The sequence below is a fragment of the Tinamus guttatus genome, unplaced genomic scaffold (genome assembly GCF_059628265.1).
Source record: "Tinamus guttatus ecotype Peru unplaced genomic scaffold, ASM5962826v1 Tinamus_guttatus_pri_ptg000063l, whole genome shotgun sequence".
NCBI classification, from domain to species: Eukaryota; Metazoa; Chordata; class Aves; order Tinamiformes; family Tinamidae; genus Tinamus; species Tinamus guttatus.
Window position 1 is genome coordinate 937,978 of NW_028288597.1, and position 18,997 is coordinate 956,974.

General features: G+C 36.6%; 1 protein-coding gene across 1 annotated transcript in view; it reads left to right on the forward strand.

Annotated features, from left to right (window-relative positions):
• Positions 1 to 18,618, forward strand: part of IPCEF1 (interaction protein for cytohesin exchange factors 1) — a gene marked incomplete at its 3' end in the record, with an annotated part of 32,346 nt that extends 13,728 nt beyond the window's left edge. Inside the window, exons 2-7 of the mRNA XM_088519600.1 lie at positions 1,928 to 1,977; positions 5,810 to 5,846; positions 6,534 to 6,703; positions 13,299 to 13,372; positions 15,276 to 15,347; positions 18,557 to 18,618. Coding sequence (XP_088375726.1) covers positions 1,954 to 1,977; positions 5,810 to 5,846; positions 6,534 to 6,703; positions 13,299 to 13,372; positions 15,276 to 15,347; positions 18,557 to 18,618 — 439 coding nt within the window. The remainder of the gene's footprint in view (positions 1 to 1,927; positions 1,978 to 5,809; positions 5,847 to 6,533; positions 6,704 to 13,298; positions 13,373 to 15,275; positions 15,348 to 18,556) is intronic.
• Between the last annotated feature and the right edge of the window lie 379 nt (positions 18,619 to 18,997).

Consider the following 18,997-nt stretch of genomic DNA (forward strand, 5'->3'; position numbering starts at 1 on the left):
GGATCTGCAACAGTGGTCTTACTATCCCAGTTCTTTCTCAGAATTCCCATGTCTGTTCAGAAGGACTAGGTGGTTGTCCCACAGTGCAGCTGCAAACAATTGAAAGCAATTGATTCTTTCACTGTAGTGCAAAGAACAGAAAGTTGTAGCTGTCTGAAATGTTAACTTCATAACAGCTGAGTTCCTCTGAGTAGACATTAAAATGCTAGCACTATTTTACAATGCAACTGCTCTTACTCAGGTTAGGTTGCTCCAGAGAAATAAACTGAGCTTCTCTATATTAGAGTTTATACTGCAGTGAACATATAATTTCTGTGCCTTTTTTTACACAAGGAGTAATAGTCTCAACTGGAATGATTTAAAAGTCATTGCCACTTTTGAAAATTGGCTCAGTTAGATTGGTTAAGCAGTTTTGGAAGCCAAACAAAGTTGGAGTTAAAGTGATGGAGAAGATTCTGCTGAAGTCCATCACAGCTATGCTGCCACAAATAACTCAGGTGGAAACATTTCCTTGCCCGTTTACTGACTCTACTCCTCTCGCTCCTGATATCATGCTGATTAAAACCTTGTAATTACAGTGCTCCCACTAACTTCCCCCCCTCAAGCCCAGGATGCACAGAAAATGAAGAAATGACAGGGAAAAGGCCACATGTTGCAATAATTACTATAATTTCGCCTGTTATTCCATGACTTTCTGGCTTAGCATTTAAGACTTCTGTGTTATTTGCCTGAATAACTAAAGGTGTTTCCTATGCTTGTTTACACTGGCTATGACTCTAAACATCCTTGAAATTACTTGCTGCAACATCTTTCCTCATCGTTTCATTACTTCGGTTAGAGCCACTTTTAGAAAGTGCTTCTTTCTATTTTTGAATAGAAACAGTTTGGAGCCAGAAAAATGTGCATTTGTTTGCTTTTCTATTTTTGGTTTGAAATTGTTGGAAGCAATAGGTTTTATTTTCTATTACAAGATATTATTTTCAAACTAAAGCAAATATTGTGTATTAAGAATGTTGTATCTCTTAAAACTATTGGTTTTAGTAACAGGAAAAAAGTTATTGTTAAAAATTCTTCTGAAGTGTGGCTCTATTTCTGGAAAATCTTTCTTGCTCATTTAAATAGTTTTACACACTCTCCCAGTTCATGAATGATTCTTTTATGCACAGGATTCAGTTTTATAGAAACTTTGCTGTCATGAAGAAGTTGATATATTCTACATTGCATGTATTTTTCTTCTCATGTATATTCTACCAAGCAAAAGTAAATCACTTTGGCAGGTGGCTATTGGTTTTGTACACCAAATAAGATTGTCCACACTTTTGCCCAAAATGATAATTTAAAACTTTGCATATCTTTGGGAGGAGAAAAAAGAAAAACAAAACAACAACAAAAAAACCCTCTCAAACCTAGAGTCTGCTGGAGGATGCTGCTGAAGGGTGCAGTTTTTGTTCTCCAAAAAGGAATACTGCAATTCATTGTACAATAAGTAGCTCGGTATGAGATCCCAGCTCATTTAGGAAATCAGGCATATTAGTGAATTTGATTTCCATTGACCTGAGCCCAAGGTTTTTCCACTGTTTTGTGGAAGTTCTCTACATTTCTTTCAAAGTTGAAAATAAAAAGCAAACAAACCAATTTTGCCTATTCCTTCTCTTTTAATTATCTAAACAAAACATATTCATGAGTTTTTATTATGTTTATTCCATAGAAAAACTTGGTAGCTCCTCATCACTAGTGCACTGGTGAATTGCAGTGTGAACAGATAATATAGTATCATTTTTTGAAAAAATCGTGTTTTTTTGAGGGGATATATTGGGAGAGGGGAGGGTAAAGCTGACGGATCAAAGCATTTGAACAGATTTTTCTCTTCTAATGTTATGAAAATATAATACAGAACTTCAGGAAACAAAACTTTCTTCTTTTACAGCTTTCCTACTGAATTTAAAACCATTCATGGAAACTGATGGCAGTGCTCCCGTAAGTACATCTGATGAAATACTAAGTCGCTGGATAAACCGAAGGGAATGTATGTTTGGGTTTGTGTCCTTGCAATCACTGAAGACAACATCAATATCCCAACAAGATCTGGCTAATGGGTCGGACCAAATGGTGAGGCTGTCACAGCTGCCCCATTCTGCTCTTAGCTGCATGAAATCTGCTGCATGGGCCTGACTACTCCAGGAGTCCCAAGTTCCACCCTTCCAATTATGACACAGCAACAACTTAGGACACAGAAGCTTAGCAAAGGGTTTGCTTAGGTACACGTTTTACTTTTGTGAAACTGTAAAAAATGAAGTGATGGTTATTGTTGCCTTTGGTGCCTTCTCAGACTACTGAGTCAGGAGTCAAACTTCATGAGGCGTGAAGTATGACCTACAGTATTAGTGCAGTGCTCCTGCTTTTGCTTGTATAAAATATTTTTCTTTCACCTAAAGCAATCCTGTACACTTTTTTACCCACCTGTTTCACTTGAGGAGTTTGCAGACTGCAGGCCCCTCAGTATGTAGGGAGAGCGTTTGCTGCTTCTGACAGGAGCATTCCCTAGGGCAGTCCTTGGCTGTTTCCTGACTGCTTCCCAAGAGACTCTGCCTGCCTGTGGTTGGATTCCAGTTACAACACAAGTACTCCAGGGTAACCGGGTGGAAGGGAACCTGGAAAGAGGTAGCATCCATGCTGCATATTGCAGTTCAGAAGCTTCACACTGAAGATGTCTCTTCTCCCGTGATGTCCCTGTTTAGCTGTGGAGCCAGCCTGGCAAATCAGTGACTGACTGATAAGCTGTATATCTTCTTTTGCCACCGGTCTGTGGATGTATCTGCAGAGTGGAATGGCCTTGGACAGCAACTATGCACTCTGAATTTGCATGCAGAGCAACTGTCCCATCCTGCTCAGCTTCCCAGACCGTAGTAAACTGATATGTAAGCCAAAACCTACCAAAAAATAAGATTAAAACTACACCGTATTGCCGATACCGCACAAAAACTAGGACCCTAGCTTGGAAGTAACTTTAATGCTTTTCATTTATCTTAAAGCTTTCTGAGCATTATTGTTTTCAGATTTTCCCTGGTAACAAGAACAGCTAGAAATAGATTTAACTTTTTTTTCAGTTGAAGCTGTGATAATGAAAAAAATTACTTGCCACCAGGAAATAGAGCTATTTAGAAAAAAACCATCATCATCAGAGGCTTGGTAAAATTATGACATGTGATTCTGTTTCAGATCACTCCAGTGACTATGCCTAATAGTTACAGTATACTAGCTTATGAAACTTCTGTTACAACCCTGATTGGTACCACTGGTTTTACTGGTGTTACTTCTACATTCCGTAGTGAGTATTTTCTCATTGGTCTGCACTGCCATTAATATCTCCTGCTAAGTGTGAAACTTAAAAGTATGTCTAAAACTAATGTTCCATGTTCAAATATATGAAATGAAAGATTCCTGACTCGCATGTGACAGTTTTCAGAGGGTGAGCTCTCTAGCATTAAACTTTTTGTTTTTCCCTTAACAGAGAGGCTCAAAGGTGTGATTTTTACTCAGCTTTATAGATTCTGGAGATGAAAACCAGAAATGTAGCTTAATTCATGACATCTCACTCATTAGTTAATGAATCACATATTTGCCACTGATTTTATCCAGGCAAGCTGATCGCATTGCTGGTTTGGGGAGTTGCTCTTCTCCCGTTGCTTTCCCAACTTGCTGGAGATCCATCACCCCTGCTAACCTGCTGCAGAGAACAGTAATTGCTGCTGAATAATAAATGCATATTTATATATTTTTTCTGCTGTTCCCTTTCTGTTGGATAATTGGTTTCCTCTTCAGCCTCTATTTAAAATGGACCTGTATTTAAAACTGATGATTTCTGCAACATGGAATTCAATTCTTCCTGAAGAGAGAGGTCACAGACTATACTACTTTGATCTAGGTCATCAATAATGCTGGTGCAGCAAACAACTCCTTAGCTGTTTAGAGAGCCACATCCTGTCCCTGTATTGCTCTTGTTACTGTACAATATCATTATGGTGGACAATGATGAAGAAGTACCCCACTACGGTACCATGGCACTGATACAAACTCATCCCACTGTGTAGTTTCTGCTCAAGGATGGTTAGTTCATATTTGTGTTTCGCATTTGTGCTTCCTTGGCAGCTGTAAACAAAAGTGATTAGTGACAGCATGACCCATCGATTCATGAAAGCTATATTTTCTTTCCGTGTGATCTAAGACATTACTTTCTTTGGAACAAAGAAAAAGAGAAGCTCATATAGAATGGGGAAATATCAGAGACTTCAGTATAACTGATCTGTTTTCTTATTGCTTTTCTCTGTCTGTTGTCATGGAGAATAGTCTGAGAGAGGCCGTGGTAGAATTAAAAAAAAAAAAGAGCGGGTGAAAGACCAAATGCATGATGATTAAGCAGAAGTCTGGTATTATTCATTGCTGGTAAAGCCTCCCACAAGTCCATTGTACAGGTCATCTCAAATAAGCACCAGATAAGCACAGTCTCTGTGATACACAGTTCTGCACTCTGATACATGCTGCAGAGATAACTGGATCGAGGATGCTCCAGCTTTTGTAAATATTGATGATAGTGGTTTCTTTTATTATTGTTTCCAGATAGTGTAGCTTTATTCACCTTTAATTCCCCTGCAAAAAGAGCCACCAAATCCTTTAAAAATATTATGATATAAGTTTTTGTTTTCCTTAAAAGCTAGCTGCCTACGTAGAGAAAATATATTAGGGATGTTCATGATGTAGTTCTGCAGTGGATCAGGTAGTTACCAGCTTTGCATAGCAACGCTGTGGCCAAGCACATTAAATTATAAGTAAGTCCCTGTATCCGTTGTTTATGATCGAGAGGTCTCAAAATCTTCCTTTAAAAAAAAAAAAAAAAAAGGCATAAAGGATTCTACTCCTGTGTTACAAAGGCTGAGGAAAGGCTGAGGCAAGGAGAGGTAAAGTATTCGGGCCCCAATCACACAACTAGCCAGCCTGTCTGGGAAGAGTTTAGTGTAAACTCCAGACTTTAGTTATCTAATGCCCTCTTTTTGGCCCTTGGTCCTCTGCTTTAGTTTCATTTTCTATGCATTTATGTGGGATGAAATATTTTCAATGTACACACAAATTAATAAATATAATTCAAGTATGTTATTTTTATAGTAATTAAAATTCATATATATTGCTTGGCAATCTTCTGGCATATTTATGTATTACTGTTAGGATAATCTGCCAAGTTTGTGATTTTTTTTTATATTCCTTTTTTTTTTTTAACAAATGTTACAAAACTTTGCTCATGTAGGGGGAAATACAATCTCTATACTAATTTGAAAACGAGTGGAAAATGCAATTTATTTAATATTTTTAAGAGGGTTTAGAATGTGCTAAAGGACAATAAAATGCCTGATGTGTACTTTTAATCTCTCCATGCTGTAATCCTCCCTTTCAGAGTGTAATGAAAATTAGGAGTCCTAACTTTTATTTTTTAACTTCTAAACACCAAATACAATTCAGGCAAGCATAGTGTAGAAGCTGCTTGTGGGTGTGAAACAGGAAGCACTAGTGGATAGACATGTGTTATAGTAGGTACGTTTGCTCTTGTTCAACTATGTATGCATCAATTTTAATTAGCACATTTTATGCTTCAGCTACAAACGTCCTTTCAGTTGTGAGTGGGTTATGCGATTCCATCCTGCCTATACCACCAACATCACCACCACATCCTTCTCTAGCTTCCCCCTCCCCTTTCTACACAAATGTTGCAACACAATCTGAAATTTCCTCTTTTCTTTCCTTCCTGCATTTCTTACAGGTTCCTTTGCGTCAGAAGACAAAAAAGAAAAGTCAAGGTAATGAGTGTTTTTTTTTCTTTTCTCTTCTGGGTTCCTCTTTTGTTATTTTCTTAGTGTGTCTTGTTCTTGGGAGGGTGAGGATTTTGATACTGCTGCTTAGCTGGTGAAAGATTGCTTTTTAACTCCACTGATTTTTTGCACCAATTCTGAAAAAAAAAATGACAACGTGCTGTTCCTTTGGACTAAATCCTTGTGGTATGTTAATTGATTCAAAGCTGGAAATCAGTGAAGTAGAATGAGAGAGATGATAGATACATGCACACATACACACACGTTAGCGATTTTCAGGTACTTGGCATAATAGTTTTCTCTAGCTGTGACTCAAATAGCTTTATTGTTTTTTCAGTGCAGCTGCGTGAAGGGCAATGTATGCATGCTTCTTTTAAGAAGATCAGAGGATATATTTTTAGTTTGCAAAAAGTAGTATCATGTCTATGCATGGTTATCTTTGCATTAATTGCTATTTCTATTAGCTATAGCTTGTTTTTTTTTTTTAATGCATCAGAATACCTTCTCAAATGAATTTACAGTATTATAAAACTGAGTGACTTCTAAGCGTATTTTCGGATATGCTTAGATGACTCTTAAGATAGCTAGCTAAGGTTGCTATCTTTAATTGGCAGAAAAATCTTCTCTGGTAATGTGCTTTTAAACAAGCAGAACACTGTATTTTAAATGGCACAGGGTTCTTTATAATGAGCCGACGGAGGATATCGTGCAAAGAGCTGGGGCAAGCCGATTGCCAAGGATGGCTCTACAAGAAGAAAGAAAAAGGAGCTTTCATTGGCAACAAATGGAAGAAGTTCTGGTGTGTGCTGAAGGAGTCCTCACTGTATTGGTACAGCAGCCAGCTGGTGAGTACAGGGTCCGTGCAGCTCTGGGGGGCCGATTAAACAGGATCTGCTGGCATTGAGAAAAGAGGGTTTGGGGGCACAATTTACATATACTCTGGAGAAGTAAAAATGTCTGGATTTATTGCTCAGCCCTGACATTTCTTGTGATCTGTGAAGGTCTGTGTAAATGTGAAACCTGCAGAAAACTGTGTTTGCTGGTTCAGCAGGTACTTGTGGAATGTTAACATGTCTATTCTTCTGGAGGAGCTGCTCTTCTCAGGCATTCAGAGTATTCATTTCAGGGCATTTCAAATGTTCCTTTGGTATCTGGGAAAGATTTTCCTGGGCTGGGCAGTTTATAGATACTTGCTATCCAGCTGTGAACTAGGAGCATTCCTCACTTCTAATTCACTTAATTTTCAGAACTCTCCCTCCAAGACTTTCAGCTTCATTTCTCTCTCTCTTGTTTTTTTTTTTTTTTTTAATTTTGATTTTAATACTATTCATTTATTTATTTGTTATCATTTGGACCAATATGTTTGCAAGTATGAGCATTGCAATTTTGGCAGCTTGTGATTATTTTACTCTCGATCTTACTGATGTCCATCTCCTCTAGAGCATTTTAATGAAAGGTTCTTGCATTCTGATGATTTTTAGCTTCCTGCTCTAATGAATTGGGTCTAAAAGTCAATTTTTCAGGAGGACACTGTTTTCAATTCAAAGTCCAGGTTTTTGCACAGAAGATGAGTTTTCTCCAGGACAGCTGGTATATGTAACCTCTCTCTCCTTGCCAATGCAGGCTAGGTAGCCTCTTCCATTTGACATATGAGTGACAAATTGTCTGAGATAAATAGCAACAGAATTTGTGTAAGCAGCTGAAGAAACTAGGAGTTAAGAACCAAAAGGAGAAAAAAAGAAAAAAAAAAAAAAGAAAAAAAAAAAAGAAAGGAAAAAGATATGGTCAGAAAGTAGAAATGAAATCCAAAGTAATTCTTTAATCCCTTTTCCAGATAACTATACCTGCAGCTGACAACACTGACTCAGGCTGTCATCTGGGGCACTGCAGATGTTCTACCTGTATTTTTAATGAAAGGTTTGTCTGAATGCAAAGTAATCGTGAGTCCCAGGGCAAAGCTGAATGTGTCCTGGTCTGTTTGCTATGTCTCTGCTAAATGGCACAGAGATGGTGTCTTGCACATGCTAGGAAGATTCAGGCATAATTATTCATCTCCTGCACTTGCACTGCTACATCCCAATGATTTAGTACAAAAGCTCCTATCATATTTTAATGATGGATCAACAGAGCCCAGAAGTAGGGATTTCAGAGGATTAGGGAATGCTAACAGCCAGCAGATTCAGTGTGGAAATGTGAATGGTTATCAGGTTTTCTAAATGCAATATGCTGCTTTAGATTTCAAAATGTCCCAGGCCCAACTCGAAATGAAAGATTAATTAAACCTTTGTTCACTCTTGCAACATTTTGACAAGTTGAATGGACTATGGATTTTTTTCCCACTAATTTATCCTTATTGCAATAATGTCCATAAAATATCTTACTAGCCTTCCATTCAAGGTACAAATAAAATAGCTAAAATCATAAAAATGTAAAATATGAAATAAAAATAGCAATGTATGCATTATCCCCTATTTTAATTTCAGTTGTGGATTTCTTCTTTTTATTTTTAACACAATAAAAACTTTAACTGACTTAGATGATATTTAAAGGCAATACTTTCTTTTAGGAGTAAAAATATCCACTCTGCTGGTCCTGGGCTGTTCTTTTTGTTGTGGTGTTGTGGTAGTCTGATGAAGCTTCCTTTTAAGATCAAGTCAAAGAATACACACATGAAGGGAAAGAAAAATAAGAGAGAGAAAATGAAAGGCTTGTTTTTTAAATGCTTGCAATATTTCTGACTAAAGATTTGAACTAACAGATACTTGTCACACTAATACCTTGAAAACTTATATTAGTATTGGCCATTTTAAAGTTTTCCTCGCACGTCCATCTGGCCAAGCAGTATTATGAAAGGTGAGATGTCTGGCTAATCAGGCCTTTTAGAGATGAGAAATACTGGTGAAAAAAAAGTTGTTCTGTAGAGTAATCGGGCTGGGAAAAAAATAAAATGAGGCAGGAATAGACACATGATGCATGCTAGGAGGAGAAGGCTAGGCCAGAGGGATTTGCAAAGAAGTCATCTACTTCCTTTACTTGTGGTGGTCTGGCTAAATTCCTCTCTCAAGATCCGGAGAAGTCTGGGTCCTGGCAGGTTCCAGTACTCGTAGACAGCATTCAACAGTCAAGTAAAGTCACTGTTTTATCCCATGCCTGCTCTCCTCTTGTCCCTGCGTAACCCAGGATAAACAGGGTTGAAGACTCTGCAGCGCCTCATTCCTATTGATTTCATATACCCAGCTGTAAAGAGCTCATCCAACTTGAGACACTTTAGGCTTGCATCAGTGCCTGACTTTTCTTCTGTTGCAGTGCTTCTTTTTAAACAAAATGAGCTGATAGCACTTTTTGCTTTCAACACTATTTTATATAACAAAACTGAGCTTTCTTTGGACAGCTTAAAGTGCAGTCTCTGCATAAACTTAGATTCAAGCAGTTTGCAGAATCCCAGCAACTACAGAGTGTTGAAAGGAAGGGAGGTGTTCTTGGTTAAGATACACTCACTTAAATTGATCAGACCAGAACCATGTTTAGTACAGCTTGTGGAATCATGCTTGAGACGAATTTGATCCTTGTATTTTAACAAATATTTTCACCTTCAGGTTTAAAAGGTATAAATAGCAGTGATATATTCACTGAATTCCTTGTTATTTCTTTTTGCTTCTGTACAAGCCTGGTTTTAATACTGCCTGCTGTTGAATTGCCTTCAGAAGAGAAGTCATATCAGACGGGCCCTCTTAGATGATACTGAAGTGAAGGTTGTTGGTGGAGGACTTGGGCTGAGTCCAAATGAATGTATCAAGCCAGATTACGCTGACTACTTTTAGATCTGTCTGACCAGTTTCCTTATTGAAAGAAGCAAGAATGTTTTGGTAATCCTTTTGTAGAAATTGCAGTCAACCAGACAGTGACAACTGTAGCATAGCAACAGCAGGGTGCTGGACCTAACCTTCTTTTTTAATGGAGCTGGAGGAAAACAAGAAGTGGGTGGAATTTGTAACTGCATATGCATTACTTTGGATTTTGTTAGGTAACCTCAACTGATATGATCTTTTGGATGAAGTCTGGCTTAAGGCCTCTGAAACTCTGAAAGTGTCTGTTGTTCTGATTTCATTTGCCTTCAGATCACTCCAGTTTTGGATCATTCACACCTGGCAGATTGGAGGAAGCAATATAGAACACTTATGGTGATGTTTACAGACAGGTTCCTTCAAATTAACGTAAAAAACATTGTAAAAAAAGTGCTGAGAAGGATCAGTAACAGCACACAACTTCTCATATACTAAAAGCAAACTATGTCACATGTAAATCTAAAAGAGTTTTAAGTTATCTAGCTGAGGTACAGAGAATCATAGAATCACAGAATCATAGAATGCTTAAGGTAGGAAGGGACCTCTTGAGATCAGCAAGTCCAACCCCCCTGCACACGCAGGGTCAGAATAGTGAAGCTGGAGCAGTCTCAATGGGCTTGGATGGATTATATCAAAACTTTTCTCTATGTACACTTGCTCTTTCTGTAGAACATGCTTACAAATGGAATAGGGGAAGATTTATTGAAACAGACATACTTCAAGTCTCGGAAAGGAAAACTATTTGAGCTAGATGAAAGAAGGGTTGGTTTAGCAATGGAAATACAAAAAATTCTTAGAAAATAAATTCAGGCATTCAGACTGCAATCAGAATGCACTTTGGAGTACATTCAGGAACACCAGATTCCTTGGAGAATTGCTCTTTGTTAGTGCCTGTTTTTCTCTTTTTAGTACTGTTCCATATAGACAGCTGTCTTGAAAACAAGCATTTGAAGAAGAGACTGGTGCTGGACCACTCATACTGAAACTCTTGAGTGAATCAGTACTTCTGCATGTAAAGAGGGGTGGAGGAGGAAGATCAGCAAGTGTAGCACTGGATTTCTCTCTCATTTCATGCTTCATGCAAGTACGTGTTAGTTGGAAAGGGGGCAAAGCACTACTCTAGTCTTTTGCTGGACCTTTATTCTTTTGTTGGATAACTTGGCTGTGTTTTCTCATTATGGCTGGAATTCTATAGCTTTGCAGGATATGTTAGTGATGGTTGTCATGGGGATTCAGCTAAAAAGAAATATAAAATAAAAGGGATGCAGGTTCCAATCTTCTGCGACTATTTAGCTTTTTTCTTTTTTTTTCCCCCTCATTTACTGCATTTAAATTGAGTTCCTCACCTCATTGTCTTTGTCAGAAGCTTACGATAACTGTGGTTTCTTTCAGTACCAAAACTTTTCACCTTTGAGTTCAGTAACCAGCTGTACGAGTGATAAAAAGTCACTGATGTCCGCTGACTTTGCTGAGGGCTTTGGGAATCTCTGGTGCAACATCACACAAATTATCCACAGTTCTAAGGATTGCCTCGTGGGTGTACTTGTCAGAGGAAAAAAAGACTAAACAGGTTTGAGGACTGAACTGATTCTCCGACTTTCACAAGGTCATGTAGGGGCAATGCTGAAACTGTGTGATGAAATTATGAAGAATACCTGGAATTGTATATTGGAGGTGTTCCACAGTATCTGGAGATTTTCACTTTGCAGCACTATCTTTCAACATCATTATAGTCACCTTAAATATTGAAAAATAATTATTAAATGATTTATTTAATAAAACTCCAAAAACCACAAAATTTATGTGGTGTATTGAGGCAATCTTAAAAAAAGGCATTAACATTTTTTTTATTTCCTTCATTCTATTTCATAAATATTTTTTACTTTCTTTTTAATATGAAAAATCTTTTGTCAAAAAACGGTTAATTTTCTTTTGTCCTAAGTATTTGCAGAGAGGGTTCAATTTATTGTTGAAATTATTTTTCTATAGCTGGGCAAAAAAAAGTGCACAGATTTATATATTAGACTAACCTGCATAAAACTTTAAAAATTTTAAATAAAAAGTTAAACATTATGACTAAGTAGGAAGCAGTTCAAAATTCTTCTGATCTAAGTTTTCAGGTCTCTTTTATGACATAGCAACAACATTAAGAATATTAAATATTCAATTGATTGATTAAAGCAATTTAATATATTAATATTAACAATAACATTTCAGAGTAAATAGTTAGGACTTCTATACACTTTCAGTGTGTTAAATGTCATATTTACCTCAAGGTTGTAAAATCAAAGTTTTTTCGACTCAGATGCTGCTGAATATCACTATTTCTTCTATACTGAAAGAAAAAAAAATCCCTTGCTTTTTTTTTTTTTTCATCCTGGAGCTACCAAAATCATTTACTGATAAAGATGCAAAATATAAACCACTCGTGAATATTTAATGCGTGTAAACTGGAGGAATGATGTTTGCACTGCAATTTACTACAAAGAACAGATATGCAGAGCTGCTGGAAAGTCATCCATTGAAATATCCATCCTATATCCTTATTTCAGTTCTCTGAGCTTTAATATTGAAAGTATAAATCAGTAAGATTTGTCTCAAACATCTTTTTATAGTCTGTTCATATTTATGCATAATGTTACTTGAGATGCTGTCAGGCATCTTCATTTTAGCCTCATTCTTTGTAATTTTTGTATATTTTACCTGCTTTAACTGAGTGTATGTTTTCAGAATTTTAATGTAGGTGGAGCAGAGTCTGAGAGCAATAAAGAAGCAATTCAGGAGTTAATATTTTCCATATTTTGGAAAACACAATCTTTCTTGTTATATGCTACACTATTGCCTCTCTTTGGAGGCACTTGTGTCTGAACAGGAGGACCATGTGGATGAAAACAGACACAGTATGGAAAAGCATAGACAGCTACAGACAGCAAGGGGTTGAGGCTAATTAATAACATCAGTATTACTGGTATCACTTTCTATCAGAGCCTAGCTAACAAGGAATAGTGATGTCCATACTCATTAAACTCTCTTCCCTCCAGAAATGGAGTTAAACTTCCATTTAATCTCACATCTAAACTGTCCAACTGAAATGTCCTTCTAGTGTTTTTATCTATTGAATCATACCTGCAAATGTTGAATGGGAAAGATAATCTGTATTGCCAAAGGCACTTGAGATAGATAGACTGGTACTGCTGGAGCTCAGATACCCAGGACTCTCCGTTGACAGCGGCAATTTTTCAAGTAGTGGTGTGAAGGCAGCTTCACACACAGACCTATGAGGTGTTCTGAGTAAGGTGTTACACAGGGGAGACCCTCCTCCACCTCTCTGTTGGATTCAGTTCACTTTTGAATTCCCTTCGTTGCAGAAGGCACTGAGGGTGCATATCACTCACCAGATTCCTCACTAGCAAACTGATAGACCTTGCTGTTGTGACAGGAAATGAGATATTTGTTAAAAGGAATAAGTTGGGATAGCTAGTCCAGCATGGAAGTCCATTCTGACAATTCACTTGTCCAGCCTCTCTCAAGAGAAGAATTTACGAATTCCATTCAGGAATTGGTTGATGTGGTGATTTTTTTTTTTTTATTGCAGGCTGAAAAAGCAGAAGGATTTATCAGACTTCCAGACTTCAGTGTGGACCGAGCAACTGAATGCAAAAAGAAGCAGTAAGTTTGTCTCTTGGCCCTAGTTTGCATGAATAAAAATTTCTACAGGGTTGAAAAGACTTAAGTCTCAGTAGTGTAGTGTCTGACAATGAGGCTGTGGGGAGCTTTTCTCCAGCATGAATAACGGGGTATTAATTGAGTTACTGAAGGAAAAAATTACTTCAAAAATATTTTTGAGAATTCTCTGCCAGATATGTTCCTTATAGTCTGTTAAAATGACAATTCAAAAAAAAAAAAAAGCCAAACACTTTTTTTTTTCTTTATTTCCTAATGACAAATGAGAAAGAGTCTATCTTGGATGCCTTCTCTTAGGTCAGGTAAGGTAAGTGATGCTGGCAAGGAGACTTACAAGGACCGACTTGGGCTTCTTAATCAGCTGGGTCCTGTGCTTCCACAGGACAAGGAACAAAAAAAGGAGAAGCCATACAATCTCAAGGTCAGAGACTACATTTTAAAGACTCTGAAAAGTCTTACTGATAGATATTCAGCTGGAGCATAGTGTGATGTTGAGAGAAACAGGTTAATATATGGCTATATGTCACCAGAAGTGTGATTATTGTCATAATAAAATAATAATTGGATTTGGGGGTCTATAGTTCAAGACGGATGTTGATAAACAGGAAAGGATATTTTCTGGTTATCATCATTATTGATTGAGGAACTTTTTGACTATTTTCAATATAAAGAAAGCTCTTATCAATGCTAGAAAAACACTTAATTCAAAAGCAATGTGTAGTGTCTTATATTGAAGTGACATACCTACCCTCAGAAGTGATCAGTCATCATGGGAAATCTGCCAGTCAGCATAGGAAAATTGAAACCTTTTCTTATGTTATGCATTGCCAGAACATTTCAATTTGATAGTTTCCGTTTCCATCATTCATTGCTTGATGATGATGATTTTTTTTTTAAATGTGGAAAGAGTAGGGAGTCAGCTATTAATTAATTTTACATACTTCAATGAATTGTAATTGATACTGTTAGATTTTTAACTACTTTTAACAGCCCCTATATCTATGGATCCTATTTTTCTTCACTTAAGAGAGCCTTAGCTGTGCTTCGGTAGAAGACTGTAGCACAAGAATACAAGGACCAAAGGTGGATGCCTGAGATATGAGAATAAAGGGGGTTTCATATATGAGTTGATATTTAAGCTGAAAAGGTTCTTCCAAAATTGTCTCTTCCCTCTCAAGATGTATAGGAAAGAGTAAAAGGGTTTTTTTTAAAAAAAATTTTTTTTTAGTTAAACAAATTCTCTAACCTCTGAACAATTTACTTATCAAAAGTTTCTTGAGCCTGTGTATTTATCATCTGTGGAGGATTTCTTTTTCACCAATTTCAATTGCTTAACATCTTTGGCAATATGTCCTGAGTTGGAGCTGGAGTTGGAGCTTTTCCAATTTATGCTGGGAAAGACAGGGAAGAGCCAGTCCATATTCACTTTCTGCATGCCATTCATGATTTTATACCTCCCTTCTCTCAACCATCATTTTTTCATGCTGTACGGTCTTAATCTGATTAATCACTGAAGGGAGCTGTTCCGTGTCTTGGACCACCCCTGTTGCTTTCTCTGAACCTTTTTCAGATTTAATTTATCAGAAATGAAGGAAGCAAAACTCTACATAGTATTACAGATGTAGGTACAAGGTGGATTTTGAAAGTCTTTGTTTTATTCTTTATTCCTTCCTTTTTGTTTCTGCACTTTATACCCTTTTGTATAATGTTTATACAATGAAATAAGTTAAAAAAAGACTTGAGTTTTAAGGAAATAACTATTTGAATGGATAAGCTGATCCAAATTAATATAGTGGGGTGAATAATTGTTTTAAATAATTCATTCAGTTACTTTTTTCTTATGTAAACTAGTCTTCTTCATACATCTTTTATTTTTCTTTCCTTAAAGTGCTATTAAGATCAGCCACCCACAGATCAAGACATTTTATTTTGCAGCAGAAAATGTTCTGGAAATGAACACGTAAGTAGAAGCAAATGACCATGTTTCATCCTATCTCACATCTTAGAACACTCAGTCTTTGAAAGTTCATTCTTTCACTGTCAAGCAATTGTTGACAAAGGTATTTTTGGGGTTACTAAATCTTTCTTTTTTATGCTTTTTTTCTTTTTCCTTTTTTTTTTTTCTGGTTATTATATAGAAGGTAGCTGCTTCTAATTCAAGTTGAACATCTTATTCTAGTGCTGAGTGTTTTTGTAACTTGAATCTTTTTCTGTAAAGTATTAGAAGTGGAATATTTGTTCACAATTAAAATTGAAATCAGAATCTTATTATTAGACTAATTTTGATATTAGTCTTCCCCGCATTTGCAGGTATAAATTTCTTTCCACTATAGAGATGTCAAACTTAATAACAAGTTCATCTTCTTGGGAGGAGTAAGGGAAGAAAGGGAGAAAAGTACAATATCCTTTTACTCCAGAATTGACCCCAGTCTATGTCAGTTAACAAAGTAGTTATAGAGTTGTTTCTTTAATGTAAATAAGCATTTGCTTCTCTGTCAAGATATGCTGCAGTCAAATGATCCTTGTGCCAGGAGCATTCTTTTCACAAGTGTCCATAGGAAAAACAATTTATTCATGTAGTTCTTAATGAAAGAAAACAAAATTGGGTATGAGTTTTGCCATTTTAGAAACCACTAAGCTATCAGAAACAGATTTTACTTGCTATTTTTCTTGATAGTTTTTGCTGATTTGCATACATAAGATATATATTTTTGTCTTTACTACTTCAAATTGTAGGCTGTTCACAATGCATTAAATGGCCCATACTTGAGTACAAAGTAATATAGTTTAAAACACAAGAGAGCTCCGATGTTAGTAAGGTCAGGATTTTTATCATGATTCAAGAGATGACTTCTATGAGATCCTTCTGTTCTTTCCATTTATAAGCATGATACTTAACAGAGATTTACCACAAAAGAAAAGGAGAGAGTTGAGAATGTGTGCGGCCTTTTGAAATAGCTATGGGTATTGGACTATACTTTTATTATAGATATATCTTCAGTACTACACAAATATAGATATATATTTATAAATCTATATTCTATAGATACATACATATAGCAATACGGTGCCCTTTGGAACCTGGAGAAGTACCGAGCTCGCTGGTGAAGAAACCATGTGTTACTGTATAGCTGTGTTTCTTCCCAGGGCTCCTAAGTGGAGTGAGAAGTTGTTCATGCAGATGGGCTGAGGAGCACTGAGAAAGAGGAATCACTGGACAATAGTATTTCTGTAGCAACCATTGTTGAGACATGTGAGAGAAGGATGTAAGGAGAAGGAAGAGGGAAAAGTAGAGCTAATAAGGGACGTACAACTGTTACCATTCAGTTTGGAGCCCAGCTGGAGATTTTCAGAGTCTTAATGACACTTTTGAAATGTTTAGTCTCATGTGAGTGAGCAGTTGAAATCTATGCAGATGCCCTTATGCCCTGAGAATGATTTTCTTTATAGTCCACTTCTCTAGTAAATTTCATTTTGGCTTAGAGCTAGATGGCCTAGTGTTAGAGCAGCTTGCACTATACTTCACTAATTCCTCAGCATTGTGCCCAATGATGTTTTACTTGGCAAAATATAAAAAACGTACGTTTAATACATAAAGCACACACATACTCACGGATATGTGAAAACAGACTGAAAGACATCTGTTCTCTTGGCTATGGTCCTGCAAATACTTATGCATGTGAGCACTTACACGGAACTCACCGGAGCATTCACATGTATCAGTTTGCTTGTGTGCATAAGTGTTCAATAGGTCATGACCTTTTGTAACTCTTCATGCATATGTCTATTAAAACAACAATGGACTCATTAATATAGTCATTTTCTTCATTAATTTAGCATACATTTGTCATTGTCATGAACATATGAAAAGTAAATTTGTGCTTGCTAGGCACATGCATTTGCCTGGCCCGTTGTATGCCTTTACTAGTGAGCTATCTGACCCTGTGGTCGAAGAAATCCTGATTTCCTTAGCAATCCTTTTGTGTATTTATTTATTTAGGATTGAAAATATATCCTTTTGAAATTCTATTTAAAAGTCAATAATAAGCCCCCTCTTACAGGAATGACACTTTGTTTTCTTGAATTACTATGTGCTTCTATAGTTCATACTACACACTAAAAATCTAGTTATATTGATGCTGATCTAACTGGCAAGTTTCCCATTGCTTCAGTGGGAACAAGATCAGATGCAATAGTTTCTCAGAATTACAATTCTTATTCCCTGGCCTCTTTCCTATGCTCCCCATTTAGACCTTGAATTTTAGTTTGAAGGTCTAGAACTTTTTTAGTTGTTATTTTCTTAAAACCTGGGTAGATGACCTATAAACAAACACAATATTCAAAAAGTATATCCAGGGTTTGTTTCAAGCATTGCAAAAATGTAGCCACCTAGGAAGAGAAGTGAAAAACTGTTAATAGCTCAAAAGAAACACAGGAAGTAAGACTTACTAAAAACAAAAGTGCACAGGGATTTGAAGAAAGTCATGCATAGTGATTAGAAAGTTGAGTTTATATGGCTGTTCTTATGTTGTTCTATAATAGCTTTGATGAGGACAACTAACACCATTTTAAATGCTCCTATTGCATTTGCTTCATCTCATCTGAGAGATGGTGCCTTAATAGCAGGACTAAGGCGGTGACAATTCGTTATAGCACAAATATTTCAGCTTCCATGAAAGTGAGTCCTTAGTTATCAGTACTGCTATTCTGAGGATTAGAAAAACATGACAGTCCAGTCAACTAGTCCTAATTTACCATATGCAGTCTGAGAAGACAACAAGGGCTGTATAACTGACAAGAACAGATAGTTTGCTATAGTACTTGATTATATCCTTGGTTCAGAAATCAGCATGTGGAATCAGTTCAGAAAAAGAAAATTCTATGTAGTTTCGCAAACTGTCTAATACCTATTACAAGATGGACGTGGGAGCTACCTACTGCGTTTCTACTTCTAAGGATAACTGTCATCCACAGTTTTTACAAGGAATGGGAATATTAGCATTCAGGGGACTGGTGTATTTTAGAAGGTACTCTAAGAAATAAACTCTGACATTTAGACTTTAAGTTAATCAAAATAAGGTAATATAGAAGACAACTGAAAAGAGCAAAACTCTTTCATGGCAGAATGCAAGTATCTCTAACAATATATTCCCTCTGTTTCTAACACAGGTGGCTAAGTAAGCTGGGGATGGCTGTAGATCCTCAGGCATCCAATGGGAAGAATGAAGAAGGTATGTTTCTAATCATATTTTTAATTTTTATATTTAATATCTACACAATGCTTTTTGCATGTCAAGATTATTGCTGGACTGAATTTTTATCACTCATTTTCTTTATTTTAATTAATAATCTTGTCTACCTACTGAACTCAGAGGCACCACAGACTCAGAAGAGGATAATCATAGTTAAAGAAACACTGGTGAGCAGCTCAGAGAGACAGTGATTTTATGACAGATATGTAGCTACCATCTGGCAGATTTCTAACTGGCTAAGCTCACAAATATGAAAAGAAACAGCTGTACTTCTTGGATTTTGTGTTTGTAGGTTATATTACGGGAGTGGTATGATAAGCTGGGAGCTTGCTAACTTGGGAACATCTTGTGTGATGTA